General features: G+C 34.4%; 1 protein-coding gene across 7 annotated transcripts in view; it reads left to right on the top strand.

The window, feature by feature from the left end:
• The window catches only part of SNTG1 (syntrophin gamma 1), an 867,628-nt gene that overhangs the window by 799,003 nt on the left and 45,798 nt on the right, over positions 1-22,827 (top strand). For all 7 annotated transcript variants that reach the window (XR_011421293.1, XM_023648630.2, XM_023648636.2 and 4 more), the window contains 2 exons: positions 15,076-15,228; positions 19,656-19,748. Coding sequence is in view for 6 of the 7 variants with exons in the window: in XM_023648630.2 (XP_023504398.2) it covers positions 15,076-15,228; positions 19,656-19,748 (246 nt within the window). In the remaining variant the exon portion in view is untranslated. The remainder of the gene's footprint in view (positions 1-15,075; positions 15,229-19,655; positions 19,749-22,827) is intronic.

Here is a 22,827-nt window from a genome sequence, read left to right as displayed (position 1 = left end):
TGTCTCTGTTTTTCTGGTTCTAGTATTGCTAATTTATGACAGTGAAGCTTCTATTTGTTTCAATAATGATGTCTTAGGGAAAATGCTATCTATCAAAATAATAATGAAACTGATTCAAGTATATTAAATAAGAAATCAAGAATGCAAATCAAATGCAAGGATAAAAGGTTTCTTTTGGGGGCCAGCCCCATGGTATAGTGGTTAAGTTCAGTGTGCTCTGCTTTGGCGGCCTGGGTTTATAGGTTCGGTTCCTGGTTCCGACCTACACCACTCATCGGCCATGCTGTGACAGTGACCTACATACAAAATAGAGGAAGATTGGTACAGATGTTAGCTCAGGGCTAATCTTCCTCAAGCAAAAAAAAAAAAAAAAAAAAAGCAAGAGGAAGATTGGCAACAGATGTTAATGCAGGACCAATTTTCCTCAGCAAAAAAACCAAAAAGTTTCTTTTGATAATTGTATTCTGTTTATCCACTATTCAGTTTTTAAAAATGTTATCATATTAAAAATCATTTTTCCCTTTGAAGGTGCACAGCATTTTTCCACATGCACTAGTTGTCTTTAGTGAAACTTTCCTTTTTTTAAAAAGTAGGACTTTTCTTCCCTAAACCCTGTAGAAAGCTAAAGCTACCACATATTAAGCCAGTGAAGGAGCTTAAACCATGCTGTGTAGATAGAATTAAACAATGGGGTCATTATGAATCTATAACAGGCGGTATGTTGGAAGGACAGGAACTTGGTTGGGGTCAACGTATCACCTGTTGGAGTCATGGAAAACAACCTTGGTTTTGGTCTAAGATAACAGTTAATATATTTGCATCTGAATCAGGTAAATCCCAGGGCCAAGGGGGTTGCTCCTAGGAAGAATTTTGTCTTTTTAAACTACCATTCTGCTAGGGTCATGGTGATCTGGGGGAATTTATCCCACACCTAACTTAAGTCACTCCCTCCCCTGACCTCCCCATTGATTTCTGAATAGAAGAATTCTAATGCTAGAATATATACATACAACATACACAAAATACCTAGAGAATGACAAAAGAGTAAAATTTGCCTAAATAATAAACAATTCTGGGAAGCATGTTTCCCTTTCAATGTGAATACTGTCAATTTTGTTAGAGAATGGAGCCTTCCTAACTCTCTTTATATATCCTACATTCTACCATAGCAGTATCACAATGTACTACAGAGAAGGGTGTGTATGTGTGTGTGTGAACTGGAAAGTACATAGGATTCGGAGTCTGGTCTAATCCAGGTCTTTAGTCACAGTCAATATTAGGGAGGGCTAATGTGATTACTAGTGATGTTATGGGATATGAGTTGTACTACAGAGCTCTTAATATACAACAGTCAGGTTTCTAAGGATGTACGTGTATCAAGTGATTTAATCTTTACAAGAACCTTGAAGCAAGTGCTATCTTCTCCTTTTTAAAAATGCTGCACTGATTCTAACAAAGGTGGAAATAAGTGCTAAAATTGACATTTGAATTTAAGATGAATGATTCCCAAATAGATGTAATATTAATCCCTAGGCAAACAGCTCGTAAAATGAGGAAATGACTAATATGTCCAAGACCTACTTTTCTCCTCAGACAAATAGAGATTACAGCCTGTTTTGATGAATTGTCATAAAGATTAATTTAGAGACTATATTTGAAGAATATCCTTTATGTGTTTTCTGAAATTTGCTATTATGTCCATTTATATCAGGATTCCAGTTTCTAAGAAGAAAGAAGAAATATCAGTTTCATTCCCTCTTTTGTCAGATAAGGATAATAAAATCCAGAAAAATGAATTTATTTACATAAACAGAGTATTCACTTGGTTTGACTTTTAATTGATTTTTAATGTCTAAATCATCTTAATTTATTTTAAATTATTTAAAACTTCATAATTACAAATATTCTTTTATTTTTTTAATTTTATTTTTTTAATTTTTTTTCAGAAGTACATCATATTTCTAATTCTGTATACATTACATCATGTTCACCACCCGAACACTAATTATAGTGCATCCCCTCACATGTGACCCTAATCACCCCTTTTGCCCTCCCCCCTCCCCCCTTCCCCAAAGGTAACCACCAGTCCAATCTCCAATGCTATGTGGGGTTTTGTTTTGTTGTTTTTATCTTCTACTGCTGAGTGAGATCATATGGTATTTGACTTTCTCCCTCTGACTTATTTCATTCAGCATAATACCCTCTAGGTCCATCCATGTTGTCACAAAAGGCCGGATTTCATCATTTCTTATGGCTGAGTAGTAGTCCAGAGTGTATAAATACCACATCTTCTTTATCCAGTTGTCCCTTGATGGGCACCTAGGTTGCTTCCAAGTCTTGGCTAATGTGTATAATGCCGCAATGAACATAGGGGTGCAAGTATCTTTATGCCTTTGTGTTTTCAAGTTCTTTGGATAAATACCCAGCAGTGGAATAGCTGGATCAATCTATACTTAATTTTCTGAGGATGCTCCAAACTGCTTTCCATAGTGGCTGCACCAGTTTGCACTGCCACCAGCAGTGAACAAGGGCTCCCTTCTCTCCACACCCTCTCCAATATTTGTAGTTTTCTGTCTTCTTAATTATGGCTATTCTGACCAGAGTGAGGTGATACCTCATTGTAGTTCTGATTTGCATTTCCCTGATAGCTAATGATGTTGAGCATCTTTTCATATGCCTGTTGGCCATCTGTATATCTTATTTGGAGAAATCTCTGTTCAGATCTTTTGCCCATTTTCTAATTGGATTGTTGGTTTTTTTGTTGTTGAGCTGTATGTGTTCTTTGTGTATATTGGATATTAACCCCTTATCTTATATGTGGTTTGCAAATATCTTCTCCCAATTATTAGTTTGTCTTTTCATTTTGTTGATGATTTCCTTTGCTGTGCAGAAACATTTTAGTTTGATGTAGTCCCATTTGTTCACTTTTTCTTTTGTTTCCCTTGCCCGGTCAGACATGGGACTTGAAAATATGCTGCTCAGACCAATGTCATAGAGCGTACTGCCTATGTTTTCTTCTGGAAGTCTCATGGTTTCGGGTCTTACATTCAAGTCTTTAATCCATTTTGAGTTGACTTTTGTGCATGGTGTAAGGGAATGGTCTACTTTCGTTCTTTTGTATGTGGCTGTCCAGTTTTCCCAACACCATTTATTGGAGAGACTCTCCTTTCTCCATCGTATGCTCTTGGCTTCCTTGTCGAATATTACCTGTCCATAAACATGTGGGTTTACTTCTGGGCTCTCAATATTCTTCCATTGATCTGTGTGTCTGTTTTTGTGCCAGTACCATGCTGTTTTGGTTACTATGGCTTTGTAGTATAATTTGAAATTGGGGAGTGTGATACCTCCAGCTTTGTTCTTTTTTCTCAGGAATCCTTTGGCTATTTGGGGTCTTTTGTTGTTTCATATAAATTTTAGGATTCTTTGTTTATTTCTGTAAAAAATGTTGTTGGAACTTTGACAGGGATTGCATTGAATCTATAGATTGCTTTAGGAAGTATGGACATTTTAACAATGTTAATTCTTCCAATCCAAGAACACGGAATATCTTTCCATTTCTTTGTGTCTTCTTCGATTTCTTTCAACAATGTTTTATAGTTTTCGGTGTACAGATCTTTCACCTCTTTGGTTAAGTTTATTCCTAGGTATTTTATTCTTTTTGTTGCAACTGTAAATGGGATTGTATTCTTAATTTCTCTTTCTGCTACTTCGTTGTTAGTGTATAGAAATGCAACTGATATTTGTACCTTGATTTTGTATCCTGCAACTTGACTGTACTCCTTTATTATTTCTAAAAGTCTTTTAGTGGACTCTAGGGTTTTGTAGATATAAAATCATGTCATCTGCAAAGAGTGACAGTTTCACTTCTTCTTTTCCAATGTGGATCCCTTTTATTTATTTTTCTTGCCTGATTGCTCTGGCTAGGACTTCCAATACTATGTTAAATAAGAGCGGTGACAGTGGTCATCCTTATCTGGTTCCTGTTCTTAGAGGGATAGCTTTCAGTTTTTCTCCATTGAGAATGATATTTGCTGTGGGTTTGTCATATATTGCCTTTATTATGTTGAGGTATTTTCCTTCTATACCCATTTTAATTAGAGTTTTTATCATAAATGGGGCTGTATCTTGTCAAATACTTTCTCTGCATCTATTGAGATGACCATGTGATTTTTATTCTTCATTTTGTTAATGTGGTGTATCACGTTGATAGATTTGCAGATGTTGAACCATCCCTGCATCCCTGGAATGAAGCCCACTTGATCATGATGTATGATCTTTTTAATGTATTTTTGTATTTGATTTGCTAGTATTTTGTTGAGGATTTTTGCATCGATATTCATCAGTGATATTGGCCTGTAATTTTCTTTTTTTTGTGTTGTCCTTGGCTGGTTTTGGTATCAGGATAATGTTGGCTTCATAGAAGGAGTTAGGAAGCTTCCCCTCCTCTTCAATTTTGTGGAAGAGTTTAAGAAGGATAGGTATTAAGTCTTCTTTGAATGTTTGGTAGAATTCACCAGGGAAGCCATCTGGTCCTGGACTTTTATTTTTTGGGGAGGTTTTTAATTGCTGTTTCAATCTCCATACTGGTGATTTGTCTATTCAAATTTTCTACATCTTCTTGGTCGAGTTTTGGAAGGTTGTATGTTTCTAAGAATTTATCCATTTCTTCTAGATTATCCAATTTGTTGGCATATAGCTTTTCATAATATTCTCTCATTATCTTTTGTATTTCTGAGGTGTCTGTTGTAATCTCTCCTCTTTCATCAGAAGTTGAAAATTTTTCTTTTGCTTTTCAGATCATGAGATTCACCTATGAATATATTAGTAAAAATTTAAAGGCTACACCATAGTCAAAATAACTACTCTGGCAGGCGTTAGGTGACATTTTAATAAAAAATAATTTTAATATCTTGATATCTGCCATAGCCATAAAAATATCAAAATATTCAAATTCGTGTATATTACTTTCACTTACTTTTGATGTATTTCTACATAGCATAAAAGAAAGTGGAAATTCTATAATTATTGACTTAATATAACTTAAAACAAAAGTTATTTTTTTCACATTGGTCGTATTGGCTGAATAATACATAAATATTCTTTTTGTTCTGTGATGTATAGATTCAGATTTATAATATTTTAAGTCAATTTCCAAACTTTCCCTTTTTCATCTAATGATGAAATATATTCTTAACAATATTTTGAATTATATCAAAATTTTTACTACACAACAATGTTGATTAATATTTTCATAAAAATTAAAAATAGTCTTATGTTATTAAAACTATCTTTTTTGTACAGACTTGATGTAGATTTAATAAGTGCCTTTAAAGATGTCATCATTTCTGAAAGTCTAATTCAAAATTAATTGGCATGATTTAATTTTGATGTATATCTTTTCCTCATTTTTAATTATTAGAATACTTGGAAAAGAGTAAAACATTATTTTTAGCTGAAGAATCCATTCTCGGACTGCTCTTCTTTCATGAGAAAAAAGACACAATTTTTATTTTTTTAAATAACTCCATGACTAATGATTGAATGATTACCTGATTTTCTATAAGTTCAAGTAGAAGAAAAAGCAGCATACATAGCAAACAGTCACAAACATATTAGTTAAGTTGTGTAGTTCATAAAGTAATTTTTATTTAATACAACAATGTAAAAATATTTATTCTTGACCTGTCTATTCTTTTTTCATTTCAATTTCAAATGCCATTAACTTGAAGAAAAAAATGCTATTAGTGGAGCAATGCATCTGGACAAGTGTGAAAGAAGGGACCCGTCATATTAGCAAATATTGGATGAAACAATTGTAGTGTGAAGGAGAAAAGAAACCATATTGATCCATGCAGAAATTTTGCCATAAGGATAACTCGCTGTTTTTGCACATATTTTTCTGCATTTAGTCTTATATGTTTAAAGTACAATAGAAAGTTTAAGGCTGGACACATCTACAAGCTCAATAATTATTCTAAACACATGGTTTATTTTGTTTTTTTAAATAAAAATATACTTTGGTTGTACCCATTGATCTTTGAATACTTTAGAAAAAACACATACATTATTAGCCAACATATTTATAATATGCTATGTAATATGCTGGTTCTGTGTAATATTGCTTTATAAATCTGAGACGTATCCCAGGACTGACGGCATTTGGTTATTAGTCTGTAGAAAGTGTCCAGGAGGCTTACAATAAATCTAAAAAACTAGAGGATATTTCTGAAAGAGAAGTCATATTTAAGAAAAACACACAAAGATAGTGCTCAAGATATGTTTAGCTATTATTTTATTACATTATTAAATGATACTTTCCAATGAACAAAAAGTATTCTAGAGGATACTGTTTCTACTGGGGCCAAACACACTCTGACAAAAGACAAACAGATTAAAGAAGCAGAGATTAGGGAATGACACATATATTTATTTTATTGAATAGTAACATTAATAATAGAAATTTCTAACTTTAAGAACTACTATGTATCAGAAACTAGGCGGAATTTTACATACATTATCTTACCAGTAGATCCTATGAATAGAAGAGCCAAGATTTGAATCCAGACAGCATCTGAGGCTACAGCCTGTGTTCTTATCACTTCACTGTAGCACATGCATGCGAGTAAGACAGAAAAAGGGAGAGAAAGAGGCATATATATTTTTTGGATGACTACTTTCAAAGCAAATCTTTAAAATGTTTGGGCTATGGTCACTTTTCACAAAACTTCTGAAAGAGGATCCCAACAATGTTAGCTTTTCCATCTTCCACCTTACTTGCTCTTCTTTCTCTAAAGCAGAGTCGATCCTGCCTCTTTCTTAACTCAAACCCTCCAGTGTCTTGCAGTAAGGAGAACTTCTTAGCAGGAGCGCCTGAGCTTATTCAGGCTTGCAACTGATTGCTCTTGCCTGCATCTCTAAGTCTTTGATGATACTAACGTCTCTCCCTAGAACAAAACTTTCTCCTTCCCACTTTCTCTCCAGAATGATTCATTGCTCTTTATTCTCTTCCCCTTGCACTTTAACGCAATAGCTCTGTCATAATGCTTTTTATTATTTTTACCTACTGTGTCCCTCACTAAACTGTAAGGGCTAAATACCCAAGATGCCCATTGCAGTGGTATTGTGAGTCAGTGCGTGAGGAGTGCCCTTTAAATAACAATAACAAATGACTACAAGTGTTCAAAGATGTTGAGATTATATTTGCAGAGTTAATTAGAGAACTCCATCTCTGAGAGCTTCAATGTTTGGGCAATAGAATAGAAGATTCTAAATCAAGTTTTAAAAGAGTAAAGGGGTTAAGTTACCAAGAAAACAGAAAGTTTTAAATGAAGGTCATTTTAAAATTCTATGGCAAACATGCAATTTATGAGAAGGGGAAATGTCAACAATTCTCTGGCTATTATTTTATATTACAATTTTATATTACGAGAGAATTTAAGACTGATTTAATAAACCATAAAATTGGCAATGTTTCTGGAAACTCTGCAGTGTTTAGTTAGAATTTTGTGCCATATTTATCAATTTAAATAGCTAATATAGGAGTTGAAATATCTACAATACAAATAGAGGCTTTACGAAATTTTTTAATAAAGGGATCTGTCATTACACTATGTCAAAGTTCAAAATTCATGAACTGTCAGTGACCCATCTTCTTCCCCAGCTTGGTCTCAACATCTCTCTCACCTTTTCTTTGGACTTCTGGATTGCATTTCATGCACTTGCTTCAGGCCTCTGCCAGTCCCATGCTCTCTGTCTTCACAGATCATGCTTCCTCTCTGCTTTTAACTTTAATCTTCTATCCACCTTTCAGCCACTGTTTAAAATTTACTCCTTAAAGGACATTTTCCTGCCTTCCAAATCTATTTTGGTGTAAACCACATTCTGACTTTTCATAATGACACTTATAAGGATCTGTATTAACACACTTACTTGTGTGATTATTTATTTAATATCTGTCATTGTCACCCTCCATAGACATTGTAAGATCCAAATTACTAAAAAGTACTTTACAATCTGCTTATCCCTGGACTGTGTTTTCAAAAATACTATGTTTTCATTTGTTTATCTTAAGACAGAGTAGGGAAATCAATAAATACAAAGAAAATGGGTCTTCCTTTACGCCTTCTGACCATCTCCTGGCAGCAAGTGGTCAAATCTGAATTCTACAACAGTGGAAGCAACTGCCTTTCCTTAACTTTATTATAGCAATTTAAGCTCCAAATGAGAAAGAAGGGAAATTGCTATTATTTTGAAAACGCTTGTCAAGAAGAGAATTTCTTCTAACATTTTGAGTGTTTAATGATGATATATTTATATATCTCTATATAAGAAATGACTAAGACATAAGTGATTAACCTTTGACAGTTTTTAGTACACTTCACATATAATTCAAAGGATATATTTGACATATTGCGTGGGATTACCGTATTTCATCCATTCTTTGCATTTTTTTCACCTTATACCATCTCTGAAGTTGGAATACACAAAGATATGTGGACAAATTATTTGGAAACTTCTAGTAAAACCAAGACATTGCCATTTCAAAGTCTTTTTGACTCAATGAAATACAGTTAAATAAGTAGGGTAAATGTGTATTTTTAAAAAACCAGTAAAATTTCTGTAGGCAACTTAGACTCATTTTTTCATTTGTCATGTAGAAGAATATTTTCATGATGCTTTATGGATTACAGAAATCAACTCAATAAAAAAATACAATGTTTATAAAGCTTTTAAAAATTGCAAACACATTAATAAATATTATTTAATTTTATCATCTTAACATCTCTGTAAGGAAGAAGGAAGATTGTATTTACTTTTTTATTGAGTTCATGATAGTTTACATCATTATGAAATTTCATTTGTACATTATTTCTTGTCCGTCACCACATAAGTGCTCCCCTTCATCTCTTTGCCCACTCCCCAGCCACCTTCCCCTGGTAACCACTGAACTGTTTTCCTAGTCCATGTGTTTATTTATATTCCACATATGAGTGAAATCAAATGGTGTTTGCCTTTCTCAGTCTGTCTTATTTTGCTTAGCGTAATACCCTCCGGATCCATCCATGTTGTTACAAATAGGATGATTTTGTCTTTTTTATGGGTGAGTAGTATTCCATTGTGTGTGTGTGTGTGTGTGTGTGTGTGTGTGTATCTTCTTTATCCAATCATCAGTCAATGGGCACTTGGATTGTTTCCATGTCTTGGCTATTGTGAATAGTGCTGCAATGAACAGAGGGGTACATATGTTACTTTGGATTATTGACTTCAAGTTATTTGGGTAGATACCCAGTAGTGGGATAGCTGGGTCATATGTTAGCTCTATTTTTAGTTTTTTGAGGAATGTCCATACTATTTTCCATTGTGGCTGCACCAGTTTGCATTCACACCAGCAGTGTATGAGAGTTCCCTTTTCTCCACACGCTGTCCAATATTTGTTATTTTTAGTCTTAGTGATTCTAGACATTTTAACAGGCACAAAGTGGTATCTTAGTGTAGCTTTGATTTACATTTCCCTGATCATTAGTGGTATTGAACATCTTTTCATGCATTTATTGGCCATCTGTATATCTTCTTGGGAAAAATGTCTGTTCACATCCTCTGCCCATTTTTTGATAAGACTGTCTGGTTTTATGTTGTTCAGTTGTGTGACTTCCTTATATATTATGGAGATTAACGCCTTTTCAGATATATGATTGGCAAATATTTTCTCCCAATTGGTGGATTGTCTTTTTGTTTTTGTCCTAGTTTCTTTTGCCTTGCATTTAGGTCTGATGAAGTCCCACTTGTTTATTTTTTCTTTTATTTCCCTTGTCTGAGAAGACATGGTACTTGGAAAGATCCTTTTAAGTTGGATGTCAAAGAGTATACTATCCATATTATCTTCCAGGAGTTTTATGGTTTCAGGACTTATCTTCAAGTCTTTGATCAATTTTGAGTTTATTTTTGTGTATGGCATGAGACAATGGTCTGCTTTCATTCTTTTGCAAGTGGTTGTCCTGATTTCCCAAACCATATATTGAAGAGACTATCTTTTCTGCATTGTATGTTCTTGACACCCTTGTCAGAGATCAGCTGTCTGTAGAAGTGTGACTTTCTTTCTGGGCTTTAAGTTCTGTTCCATTGATCTGTGTGCCTGTTTTTGTACTACTACCATGGTGTTTTGATTACTATGGCTTTGCAGTACATTTTGAAGTCAGGGATTGTGATGCCTGCAGCTTTGTTCTTTTTTCTCAGTATTGCTTTAGCAGTTTGGGGTCTTTGATTGCCCCATATAAATTTCAGGATTCTTTGTTCTATTTCCATGAAGAATGTCTTTGGGATTCTGATTGAGATTGCATTGAATCTGTAAATTACTTTGGGTGGTATGAACATTTTAACTGTGTTTATTCTTCCAATCCCTGTGCATGGAATCTCTTTCCATCTCTTTATGTCACTATGTATTTATTTCAATAATGTCTTATAGTTTTCATTGTATAAGTCCTTTACCACCTTGGTTAGGTGTAGTCCTAGATATTCTTCTTGTTGTGATTGTAAATGGAATTGTATTCTTGAGTTCTCTTTCTGTAAGTATGTTATTAAAGTATAGAAATGCAACTGACTTGTTTAAGTTGATTTTGTACCCTGAAACTTTACTATAGTTGTTAATTATTTCTAATAGTTTTCTGAGGGATTCATTGGGGTTGTCTATATATAAGATCATGTCGTCTGCAAACAGTGAGAGTTTCACTTCACTCCCTATTTGGATTCCTTTTATTCCATTCTTTTGCCTAATTGCTCTGGCCAAAATCTCCAGTACTATGTTGAATAAGAGTGTGGATAGTGGGCATTCCTTGTCTTGTTCCCATTCTCAGAGGGATGGCTTTCAGTTTTTGCCCATTGAGTATGATGTTCCTGTGCGTTTGTCGTATATGGCCTTTATTATGTTGAGGTAATTGCTTTCTATCCCTATTTTGTTAAGAGTTTTTATCATAAATAGCTGTTGGATCTTGTCAAATGTTTTCTCTGCATCTAGTGAGATGATAATGTGGATTTTATTCCTCATTTTGTTAATGTAGTGTGATTGATTTTTGGATGTTGAGCCATCCCTGTGTCCCTTGCGTAAATCCCATTTGATCATTTTGTATGATCTTTTTGATGTATTGCTATATTAGAGTTGCCAATATTTTGTTGAGGATTTTTGCATCTATGTTCTTCAGTAATATTGGCCTGTTTTTTTTCTTTTTTGTGTTGTCCCTGTCAGGTTTTGGTATCAGTGTGGTGTTGGCCTCATAGAATGTGTTAGGAAGTGTTCCATCTTCCCTAAATTTTTGGAGTAGCTTGAGAAGGATAGTTATTAAATCCTCCCTGAAAGTTTGGTAGAATTCTCCAGGGAAGCCATCTGGCCCTGGACTTTTATTTTTGGGGGTGCTTTTGATTACTGTTCCAATTACTTTACTCATGTTTGGTCTATTCAGATTATTTATTTCTTCTTGATTCAGCTTTGGGAGGTTATAGGAGTCTAAGAATTTATCCATTTCCTATAAATTGTCAATGTTGGCATATAGCTTTTCATAGTTTTCTCTTATAATCCTTTGTATTTCTGTGGTATCCATTGGTATTTCTCCTCTTTCATTTTGAATTTTATTTATCTGAACTTTCTCTCTTTTTTTCTTCGCAAGTCTGGCTAAAGGTTTGTCAATTTTGTCTTCTCAAAGGATCTGCTCTTTATTTCATTGATCCTTTCTGCTGCCTTTTTGTTTTTTTAAATAGGATTTGTTTCTGCTCTGATTTTTATTATCTCTCTCCTTCTGCTGACATTGGGCTTTGTTTGTTCTTCTTTTTTTGACTCAGTTAGGTGTAGTTTAAGATTTCTTATTGGGTTTTTTCTTGTTTGTCAAAGAAAGCCTATATTGGCATGAATCTCCCTCTTGATATGGCTTTTGCTGCATTCCATATGAGATGGTATAGTATATTTTCATCTTCATTTGTCTCCAGATACTTTTTGACTTCTCCTTTAATTTCTTCAATGATCCATTGGTTGTTCAATAGCAAGTTGTTTTGTCTCCACATCTTTGTCCATTTCTCTTTTTTCTTGTAATTAATTTCTAGCTTCATAGTATTGTGATAGGAAAAGATGCCTGTTGTTATTTCAATCTTCTTAAATTTATTGAGACTTGCCTCATTTCCCAACATATGATCTATCCTTAGAATGTTCCGTGTGCACTTGAGAAGAAGGTTTATTTTTCTGTTTTTGGAGGGAGTGTTCTATATATGTCTATTAAGTCCAACTGATCTAACTTTTCATTTAATTCCACTGTTTCCTTGTTGATTTTCTGCCTGGATGATCTATCCATTGATGTGAGTGGAGTGTTCAGGTCCCCTACTATTATTGTGTTGTTATTAATATCTCCTTTTAGGTTTGTTAATAGTTGTTTTATGTACTTTGGTGCTCCTGTGTTGGGCGCATAGATATTTACAAGTGTTATGTCTTCTTGATGGAGTGTCCCTTTGATCATTGTATACTGCCCCTCTTTCTCTCTCTTTACCTGTCTTATCTTGAAGTCTACTTTGTCTGATATAAATATTGTGACACGTGCTTTCTTTTGTTTGCCATTTGCTTGGAGTATTGTCTTCCATCGCTTTACTCTGAGCCTGTGTTTGTCATTGGAGCTGAGATGTGTTTCCTGGTGGCAGCATAATGTTGGGTCTTATTCTTTAATCCATCTCGTCACTCTGTGTCTTTTTATTGGAGAGTTCAATCCATTTATGTTTAGGGTGATTATTGATAGAGGAGGGCTTACTGCTGCCATTTTTAACTCTCATTGTCCAGTTCTCCTGCATTTCCTTTGTTTAGGGTCCTGTGTAATTTGGTTTACTGGTTATGTAGTTTTTTATGTTGCATTTCTTTGTTTTCTCCTTATTTATTATTTGTGTCTCTGTTTTAATTTTGCTTAGTGGTTAACATGAGGTTTGTATTCAAAATCTCATAGATAAAAATAGTCCATTTCCTGATGACCTCTTATTTCCTTAGACTAAGCTGATTCAGTCCCTTCACGCTTGGCTTCCTAAGGTGTTTTTCTCACAACTTATTCCATGTTGTATTGTGATTTAACAGTTAAAAAGACCAGATTATCTCTGTTTTTGGTGTTTTTCTTCCTCTTATCTTTAATGCTATACTTGAGTATTTGCTAACTTGCTCTGATTCTGTCTACCTATTTATCTGCTTACTCCATGCTTTGTAATCCCTTTCTCCCTCTTTTTTTTTCAGGTATGAGGGCCTTCTGGAGGATTTCTTGCAGGGGGAATCTCGTGGCTATGAATTCCCTTTGCTTTTGTTTGTCTGGGAAAGTTTTTATTTCTCCATCATATCTGAAGGATATTCTCACTGGATAGAGTATTCATGGCTGAAATGTTTTGTCATTCAAAGATTTGACTATGTTATTCCTGTCTCTCCTAGCCTGTAAGGTTTCTGCAGAGAAATCCACTGAAAGCCTGATAAGGCTTCCTTTGTAGGTTATTTTCTTCTGCCTTGCTGCCTTTAGTATTTTTTCTTTGTCATTCACTTTTGCCAGTTTCACTACTATATGCCTTGCAGTAGGTCTTTTTACATTGACATATTTAGGAAGTCTGGTAGCCTCCTCCACATGGATTTCCTTCCCCAGCTATGGGAAGTTCTCTGCTATTATTCCTTTGGACAAGCTTTCTGCTCCATTCTCCTTCTCTTCTTGACTATCTATAATTCTTATGTTGCATTTCCTATTTGAGTTGAATATTTCTTGGAGACTTTCTTCATTTCTTTTAGTCTTAGTTCTCTCTCCTGCTCTATCTGGAGCATTTCAACATGTCTATCCTCGATTATGCTGCTTTGCTCCTCTATGATGTTCACTCGAGCATTCAGGTAATTCATATTTTATTTTATCTAATCCATTGTGTCTTCCATCTCCAATATTTCTGATTGATTCTCCTTTGTAGTTTTAATCTCTTTTGTGAAGTATCTCCTGAGTTCATTGAATTGTTTCTCTACGTTCTCTTTTAACTCATCTTTTGATGATAACTATTTTGAATTCTCTGTCATTATATTACATATTTTTGTGTCATCAGGGCTGATTTCTGGATACTTGTCATTTTCCTTCTGGTCTGGATACTTAGTATAATTTTTGATACTGCTAAAGGGCGTGACTCTCTTTTTGCTCATTGTGGTATTATTTAGCCATAGTAACCACCTATCACCACTGGGTGGGGTTCAAGAGCCAAGTATTCTGAGCCCTCTGCATTCTGCTGTGATTCCAGGAGCTGGAGCCTGAACTGGGCTGTTTGTGGGGAGGGGCACTTTCTTTGGCATCCTCATGTGGGCTTACTCACTTTGCTCTGGCTATCTGTGCTGCTGAGGTGTTGGCTTGATGAGATCACTCCCCATGGTAACTTTCACCCCAGTAGGGGGCTTCCCTTTGTGCTGCAAATGCTCTTGGGGATCTTTGATATCCCCATGAATGAATGTCCCCTCCCAACTTCCTTCCCTCTCAGAGGCTGTACACAGTCCAAGATTGCAGTCTTTTGGGGAGGGAGCAAGTTTCCCTTACCCTGTTCCACCTCCTCTGAGGGGGCTTCAGCCTCTCCACTCTCTGATATACGGCTGCATGGGTCTTTTAGATGCCTTTTGTGTTGTGTCAATGTCCTCTTTTGGAGTATGAATGTCTTTTTCATTGCATGGTCGAGGGGAGAGATTACCATGAGAGGTCACTCCACCATGATGGTGACCTATGTGTTATCTTTTTGTACAGTAAGAAACTGAATCTTATGTGTTAAATGCTTTGGTAGTTACATTGCTAGTGAGACTTGAAGCCAAAAATCTTAACTTCTATTTTATGGACATGCTTCAGCATGTATACAGAGAAGAAATGCATTAGTTATGGACTGTGAGGCCTGCAATTTGGTCTGCTATGACCATTTTTAATGAAGACTTAGTGATATCATACAGTGTCATCTATATGACTGTAGCACTTTCACCATGTGTTAGTCAACATTGATTCAAGGTATAGCAATGTTAGCAATGTGAATTGATGTACGCCAGCCTATGTAACTCCAGGTTTTCATCAGGACAGTGACCTGCTGGACCGGCGGAAACACTGCTTCATCGTGCAGTCTGAATCTGGGGAGGATCTCTACTTCTCTGTGGAGTTAGATTGTGACCTCGCCCAATGGGAAAGAGCCTTCCAAACAGCAACCTTTCTAGAAGTGGAACGGATACAGGTGAGAGACTGGAATTTTAGGGTCTGTGACTCCCAAAGATGCATGACCACTTCCCTAGAGTTCCAATATAAATTCAGTTAGCATAAGAATACAGTTCTGTGGGTCTTGACCTCCTCAAATACATTCTATAATTACCCATTTTCATTAAACGAATAGTAGCACAGCTCTGAAAAGAACATTTTATTTTTCTGCAATTTTATCTTTCTAAGCTATTTCCTACCATTCATCAACACTGTATTTATAATTTTAATTAAAGTCTACTCTAATTTAAATCTAAAATAGAAAATGCTCTGATTTTAATTAATTGTTTACAAAGCCATTTCCTGTTCTCCAATCATGACCATCTAATTTTCAGCTGAATAGTTTCATTTACTCATAATGCCCTGGCTTCCTAGAAAGTCTTCCCTTCATCTCTACCCTTCAAAATCACACATGGAATTTGAAACTTTTTTCAGTGTAATGTAATCCATGAAGATTTTCCTGGTTTCCAGTCTGTCCTGCCCACTGATTACCACTACTCTTTCCGCTACAATCCTGTTCAAACTCATCCCACTTTGAACACCAATATCACTTTCTTTTGTCCATTTTCTTAGGTCTGTTCACACTCTCCTCTTGTTTTAGGGTGATGTGTGCTTGTCATTCCCCATACTAAATTGTAGATTGCTTGGGATTATTTTACTCATCTACCAACTGAAGTACAGTGCATTTTGTACATCACAGGTATTCAACAGATATTTATTAGACTTTATTTCTTAAGTATCAAGTTATATCTAGATCAAACTTCATAGAATCTTCAGCCTCTACAATTCACAGAACCGTGGAATGGAGCAGGCTTCCAAGTATTTGTTCTGTGGCTGACCTCTAACAGAGACCTATGGCAAAACTGAACAGTTATAATGCACTTGCCACATGCAAATGGGTTCTCAGAGCCAGGACCTAAATAGACATATGGACACTTAATTTTGAAAACAAGTGTATGATGATAATATAGCATTGACTATCCTGGAATGTTTGCTTATAATAGGAGATTTTGACACTTTTTTTAACATGTTGAACTGATTTGTAACACATATTAATTTCTTTTTTTGTGACTACTAACTTCTACAGTCAACACATCAAGTTGCATCAGTATGACATGACAATCCGGGAAAGAGGAAGGAGAAAACTCAAATTTCACTTGTTTCATTGCTCAATTGACAGTTTCTAATAGCTCTGCTGATTGGAAAATATCTAAAAATGCTAAAGTAGCTGAGAAATATTGTTTCAATAATTTAGCTGTATAGAACCTCAGTTCAGTAAAATAGGCAATTTAATATCAATAATGGAAAGATGAAAAATATCTTGTATATTATTTTATTCTAAGTATCAACATCTAAGACCATTTTAAAACATTAAAATATAAGTTAGTTGAATAGGAATTAACATTTTGTTATTTGTAGTGATATTTTTAGGTTTGCCTAATTATCATTCCTCTAGAATATTGTACTTCACTTGGAAACAACTATATGGCAATTTCTACATGTTGGTCTCAATTTAAGATTTCCCTTTAAATCTCCTAATGTTTAGAAATGACATAGGGATAAAATTATGTCGTTTTGCTGTATTTTAATATTATTCTTTGAATCTGGGCTTCATATTCTCTAAGCTGAGGTCCTGAGCAGTGTAATTCTTTGGACTACTGCCATTCCTTTTCACAAGAGCAATTTAAGATGCATATAGTAAGTGCAAGGTAAAATATTAAATGCCTTTTTAGCTTTTAGTTGTTTTATAGATTTTAAATTTCCCTTTGTTTATTTATTAGAAATCAATCATCAATGACTGAACACCTTGGTAGTGTTATTTTCAAAATTCAAGGATGTGCATATATTTACATGAAGAACCTTATGGTTTTCTTCTACATTCTAATATTTCCACTACCATTGAAGTTTCTAAAGAAATAAAGTAAAGAGGAAATATATGTCCTCTTGTGAAATAGGCAGAAAGGAAAAATTTAATGATTTGACTAATATAATTAGTGAATTAATAAATAAAATGGTCTTTTATTTTGAAATTGGTTTTCTGTAATAGGACTGTATCCTAGCATTTTCCAGCTTCTGATCTTTCCTCTACCTATTTGCATATTTTCTGATTAATAAAGTACTTAATATTCATATAAATATCTACATATTTATTTTAAGAGATAATTCATGGAAAGTAAGTATTTCTAAAACATTCCACATTGTCATTTAAATTAACATCTTAAAATTTGGAAAATGTAGTGAATATTGAAACAGGAAGGTGACAATTAATGTGAGTAAACTCTTCCAACATTTCCCTGGTATTCAAAGGACTAGTATTAACCCTAAGTCATTTATAGGATTTTTAGTACCTTTATTTGTCCTATTTCTGAACAATTTTCCCTCAGTGAGTGAATAATATTGGTAAGGGGCAGATAATTGTTTTTGCTTCACACTAATTCAATTTAAACTAATATAGCTCTTTCAAAATAGAATTTTTAATGAAAATGTGTATCACTTTCAAAAATTAATTTCATTTAATTACTATTATTTTAAACCTATTTCATGTGTTTTATCTAGCTATAGATATTTCCAATCATCCAAAAGGGCATATTAAAAAGTATTTTATGTGTGATGTATCTTCAAATGTTGTGGAATAATATGTAAGTGTGCAAATATCTTTCAAAGTGTTTCTACTTTGAACTTCTCTAAAAAGGATAATTTTTTGCTTTTTCTAACTATAATTCAGTTTTATTTTTTTAAAGATAGACATCTGAGCTAAGATCTGTTGCCAATCTTCTTTCTTTTTTTCCCTTCTTCTCCCCAAAGCTCCCCAGTACATAGTTGTATATTCTATTTGTATGTAATTCAAGTTTCACTATAAAACAAACACAGAAATCAAGCAATAAATCAAATATTTCAATATTAAAACATGTATTAAGTATACTCATTCTATATGTTAATTAAGATTATAAATTATAGAATTAAACTTCAGTGGGTCTCAATTTATGTCATATCTGTTTCAATTTAATTATTGAGACAATGACATTTAATTTGTAATTCTGAACTTACTGAGATAAATTTTAATGTTCTGTATTGAAGGTGTTTTCACCTAACATATTCTTTTTAATTAATAGTACTTGAAAATAGCAAACAATTCTGTCTAAATTGGAGGAAATGAGATAACTTTGAACGTTCCTTAATGTTGATAGTAGTTTTAATAAAGTAGTAATGGGAAGATGCAAACATAGAAGATGCCCATGTGTTAAACAAATAAAATTACACCCAGAGGCCCATTAAGTATATTTTCTAATCTGGTTTTTGAAAACTGTAACTCTAGATGAATAATTTGGCATGCTTATAACATTTCTAGGCAAACTGAGCTTAAACACATAAATATAGCTTTTGCTGAAGGCAACTTGATGCATTTAGTCACCATTATAGTCAGAATGTGATTCATATAATGTACTTTTATATATAGCATTATAAAAACAAACGGGATGAAGGATTGGTATTGAAAATTTACTTGAGATAGGTCTCTCCCTCTCTCCTTCCCCCCACCTCCTCCATGTTTCTTTCTTGGTGAATTACAAATATTTTTCATCATTTGACTCTCCTGCTACAGTTTGCAATTAAATGCAAATAAAACTGGCCTATGCACATAAAAGTGCATCATGTTGCATATAAGCCCCAAGTTTTAATTTCATATCTTTTATTTTTATATTTTATTAGTCTTCCTAAAATATTTACACGTAAGTAAAATTATAATTTAATATGATCTCAATGTGAAAAGTCATTAATTGTTGAGTTCTGAAGAATCAGTAGGGTTTACACAAATAATCGTCAAGTGGTAAATGTCTCTGAGAAATAGCTTGCACCACATGGATGAACGTATAGAGACTCTTAAGGTCAAGATGTTTCTTGTATTTCTTGCCCTGGTTGCTGAATCTGTGTTTGTGTGCCTGAGACTTCTCTTTTAATAATATCCATGAAATTGATATGCCAAGAATGTAAGTAATACTTTAATCTTTCATAATTTGATTTTGGTTTAGTGAAAATGCAGCAATCTTTAGCCACAGGATATAACAACTTAAAATAATCTGGTCTACATCTAAAATTTTTTTTACCAGTTTTATTGCCAGTATAGCAAAGGGAGTCAGTGTGGTACAAGGTAAAGATAAGGTCAGACGGAGAAGATTGGAAACTTGGACCTGCATACCCCTTGGCAGGTCAAAAACCACTCAGCTTCTGTTTTGCTAACATTAACATGTTGGTAATACTATCTTCCTTATACAATTATTGCTGGTATTAAACTAGCTATTGTATACAGAATTTATTACAGAGCTGTCACACAGTCTTTGATAAATATTGGCTATTAATACTGATATTGGGCCAATCACATGAAAAGTAACAGTTTTCTTTTCTGTCTAGTGCAAGACATATGCATGTGTGCTGGAAAGTCATCTAATGGGACTTACGATTGACTTTAGTACGGGATTTATCTGCTTTGATGCTGCAACAAAGGTAATGCGTTTGTCAGCTCTAAGAAATGTGCTGCAGACATTCTAATTTAAGAGTGATTGAAAAAAGTTGTAACTCCTATCAGCATTTTAACTGGTTAACATGTGTCAAATTGAAGATCTTCATTTTTGATACTAGAAGAAAATTATGTGTTAATCTGTTTACAGAAAAACGAAAGTTTGAATTTTTAATAAAACAAATATGTTGCCACAAAACATTGTAACTATATAAACTGAAATCTATGTATAATATGAATATTATACATATATATTTTTTTCTCTTTTGCTAAAGATTTCGCCTCATATTGAGGGAAAATTTCCTTTCTCAAAACTAGTTTTTTAAACAAAGTGTTTCTTTATTATTTTTCTATGTCAACATCTCCAATATCACAATGACAAAATGTATATTTTTAGTTTTAAAGATAATATGTTAGAATTAAAGAATGGAGAAACTTGGGGGTTGGGGTTTCTAGCCAGGGAATGTAACCCTTGTAAACACCTAATAAGGTCTTGAACTGTCTGATTGCCTGCCCTTTCCACAAAGGGTATATCTCTGGGAGTGATGTAGATTGAATGATGAAGGGCATCTTCTCAGCCAGTCATATCTAAAAAATGTTAAAGCTCAACTGACCTCCTACCCATCACTAATCTCCTTCCAATACTGAAGTCACTGCTGCAATTTCTGACTTGGGGCTCTGGTCACCAAAGAGGTCATTCTCTCCCTTCCCATGAGGACATAAATTTCTTAGATTCATTCCACTTTCTCCTTTGTCAAAGTATGGCCTAAAAAATAAACTGATATACTCCTTAGCACTAATTTTAAGGATTAATGAGTAATTTCTTATTGGGAAATTTATATTTTACCTAGAAATTAAGCTTTGTATAGATTTTCAAACACCATAGAAATTCAGCCTTGTACAGATTTTCAAAAACAAATGCAAATAAAACAAGGTAGTGATATAAATGCATGAGAAAGGTAGAGTGTACAGACAGTGGGAGTGTTTTGATCTTGGAAAAGATGGGAGTCTAATGGTGCAGTCCAGCTGGTCACAGCCAAGTAGGATGTGGGTTGTTGTTTGGAGATCTTGTGTTTTTTCATGTCCCAACAATCAAGATTGTCACACAAAATTTCACATTATTAAAGGGTGCCCAATGTTTCATTCTACTTTGACATTGTAAAATTAAATAGGACACATATGCCAGTTAGATTTGACTGTCCAGTGCATTGCCTTTGCATAACACCAAAAGAATGCTTCCCTAAATATGGAATTTCAGACAGCAGCGGCTCTTTTAATGATTCTCAAATGAGACTGCCATACACTTTTCCTATGACTAAAGACTTTCTTTTGAATAAAATGCTCATTCTAATCAGGATAGGGTCATGAGTATTAAATTAATTTAATAAATTAACCAATTTAATTATTAATCAATTTCATAAGTACTAAATTAATGTAACAAATAACTTTAAAAACATACTGATTAGAAAAAAAATTAAAGTCTGTTTTTAAAAATGAAATATTATTGCCAGAGTTGTCACCAAACTCTATCACATGAAGATGAAAGAGTCTCATACTAGTAAATGAGAGGGCAACAGATAAAATTCACCTAAATCCATTTTTTCATGCCTCAATCTATTTTGAGTTTCTGTTTAAGGTTAGTGTAATTGGAGTCTGTGTTAGAGTCCTGTGTTGGCTTTTAATGTGGTAAGGGAGAAAAGCTTGAAATGGGCATTCTACACCACATACCTGTGTTCTCCTGCCCTGGGTGTAACCCTCCTGGAAGGGTTATGATGTCATCTAGGGCAAACGATTTAGTAGGAAATGGTATTTTAGTAAGTACAAACTTGACATTCAGGAGAAACCAAAGACCCTCAGGTGTAGTGATCACTATCTTTTCATTTTCTGATTTTGTTATTGGAAGTATCTAACTCCAAGACAATCTGAGAATTACAAGGGAGGGAAAAGAATCTATACACGTTATCATGAAGATAGCTTTCATCACTGAAACTGTGACATTTGGGGAGTGAAAGCAAGAGCCAGTAATAATTATGTCAGGACAGCAAGCATAAACCAAGAGAACCCTGTGCAAACCACTGAGTTGACGTCACTGCAAGAAAGTTTGCCTCATTCCGTAAAATGAGCCCAGAAAGAAGTTGGGCTTTTTTGTTTTTTGGGGGAAGATTAGCCCTGAGCTAATATCTGCTGCCAATCCTCCTCTTTTTGCTGAGGAAGACTGGTCCTGAGCTAACATCTGTGCCCATCTTCCTCCACTGCATATGTGGGATGCCTGCCACAGCATGGCTTGCCAAGCGGTACATAAGTCCGCACCCGAGATCCGAACTGACGAACCCTGGGCCGCCAAAGCAGAACATGCAAACTTAACCGCGACACCACCGGGCCGGCCCCAAGAAGTTATTTTTAATTACAAAAAAAACTCAAAAAGGTAATTGTTACATATAAATGAGAACATGTTTTGTCCCAAAATTTTATTAAAATAATTAAACAATATCCAGCTATTTTCTCTACTTGATATGCATGTGGAAAGTATCCTTAAGAATATATGTCCAGCAGATCTTTTAAATGTTTGGATTCAGGAGGGCTGTGGCAGCAATACTACTCATACCCTTTGACTGCACACATTTTCTCTATCTGTACTGCATCTTGATAAGGTCCTCCAACCTTGATGTGACTGTGGAAGCAAACCGAAGGTCTTATGATAAAGTACAGATTCCAAGAAAGGGGAGGATGGTGTTCTGGGTGGTTGATTGAGCTCCACATAAAGCAGATGCTGTGCTATTAATACATCAATGAAGGCGAGAATCGCATTAATGCAAAACGAAAAATCAACCATATTTTTCATTTCTTACAAGAAGTTTTAAAAAATAAAATAAACAGTGATGAAAAAAGTAAACTAAAAGACCAGATCAGAGACTCATGGTAGGAAATGAGTGTGAGCATTATTTAGATTACACTAGAATGCTACAAGTTTGGAAGCTGTGAGGTTTCTAAAATGCTACAGTTTCAGAAGCTGTGAGGTGTCTGGGAATGTCAAGCTAATACTTGTTATTTATTACTTGTGCATGA

Source organism: Equus caballus, chromosome 9 (assembly GCF_041296265.1).
Source record: "Equus caballus isolate H_3958 breed thoroughbred chromosome 9, TB-T2T, whole genome shotgun sequence".
Taxonomy (NCBI): Eukaryota; Metazoa; Chordata; class Mammalia; order Perissodactyla; family Equidae; genus Equus; species Equus caballus.
This window is presented reverse-complemented; position numbering and strand designations above follow the sequence as displayed.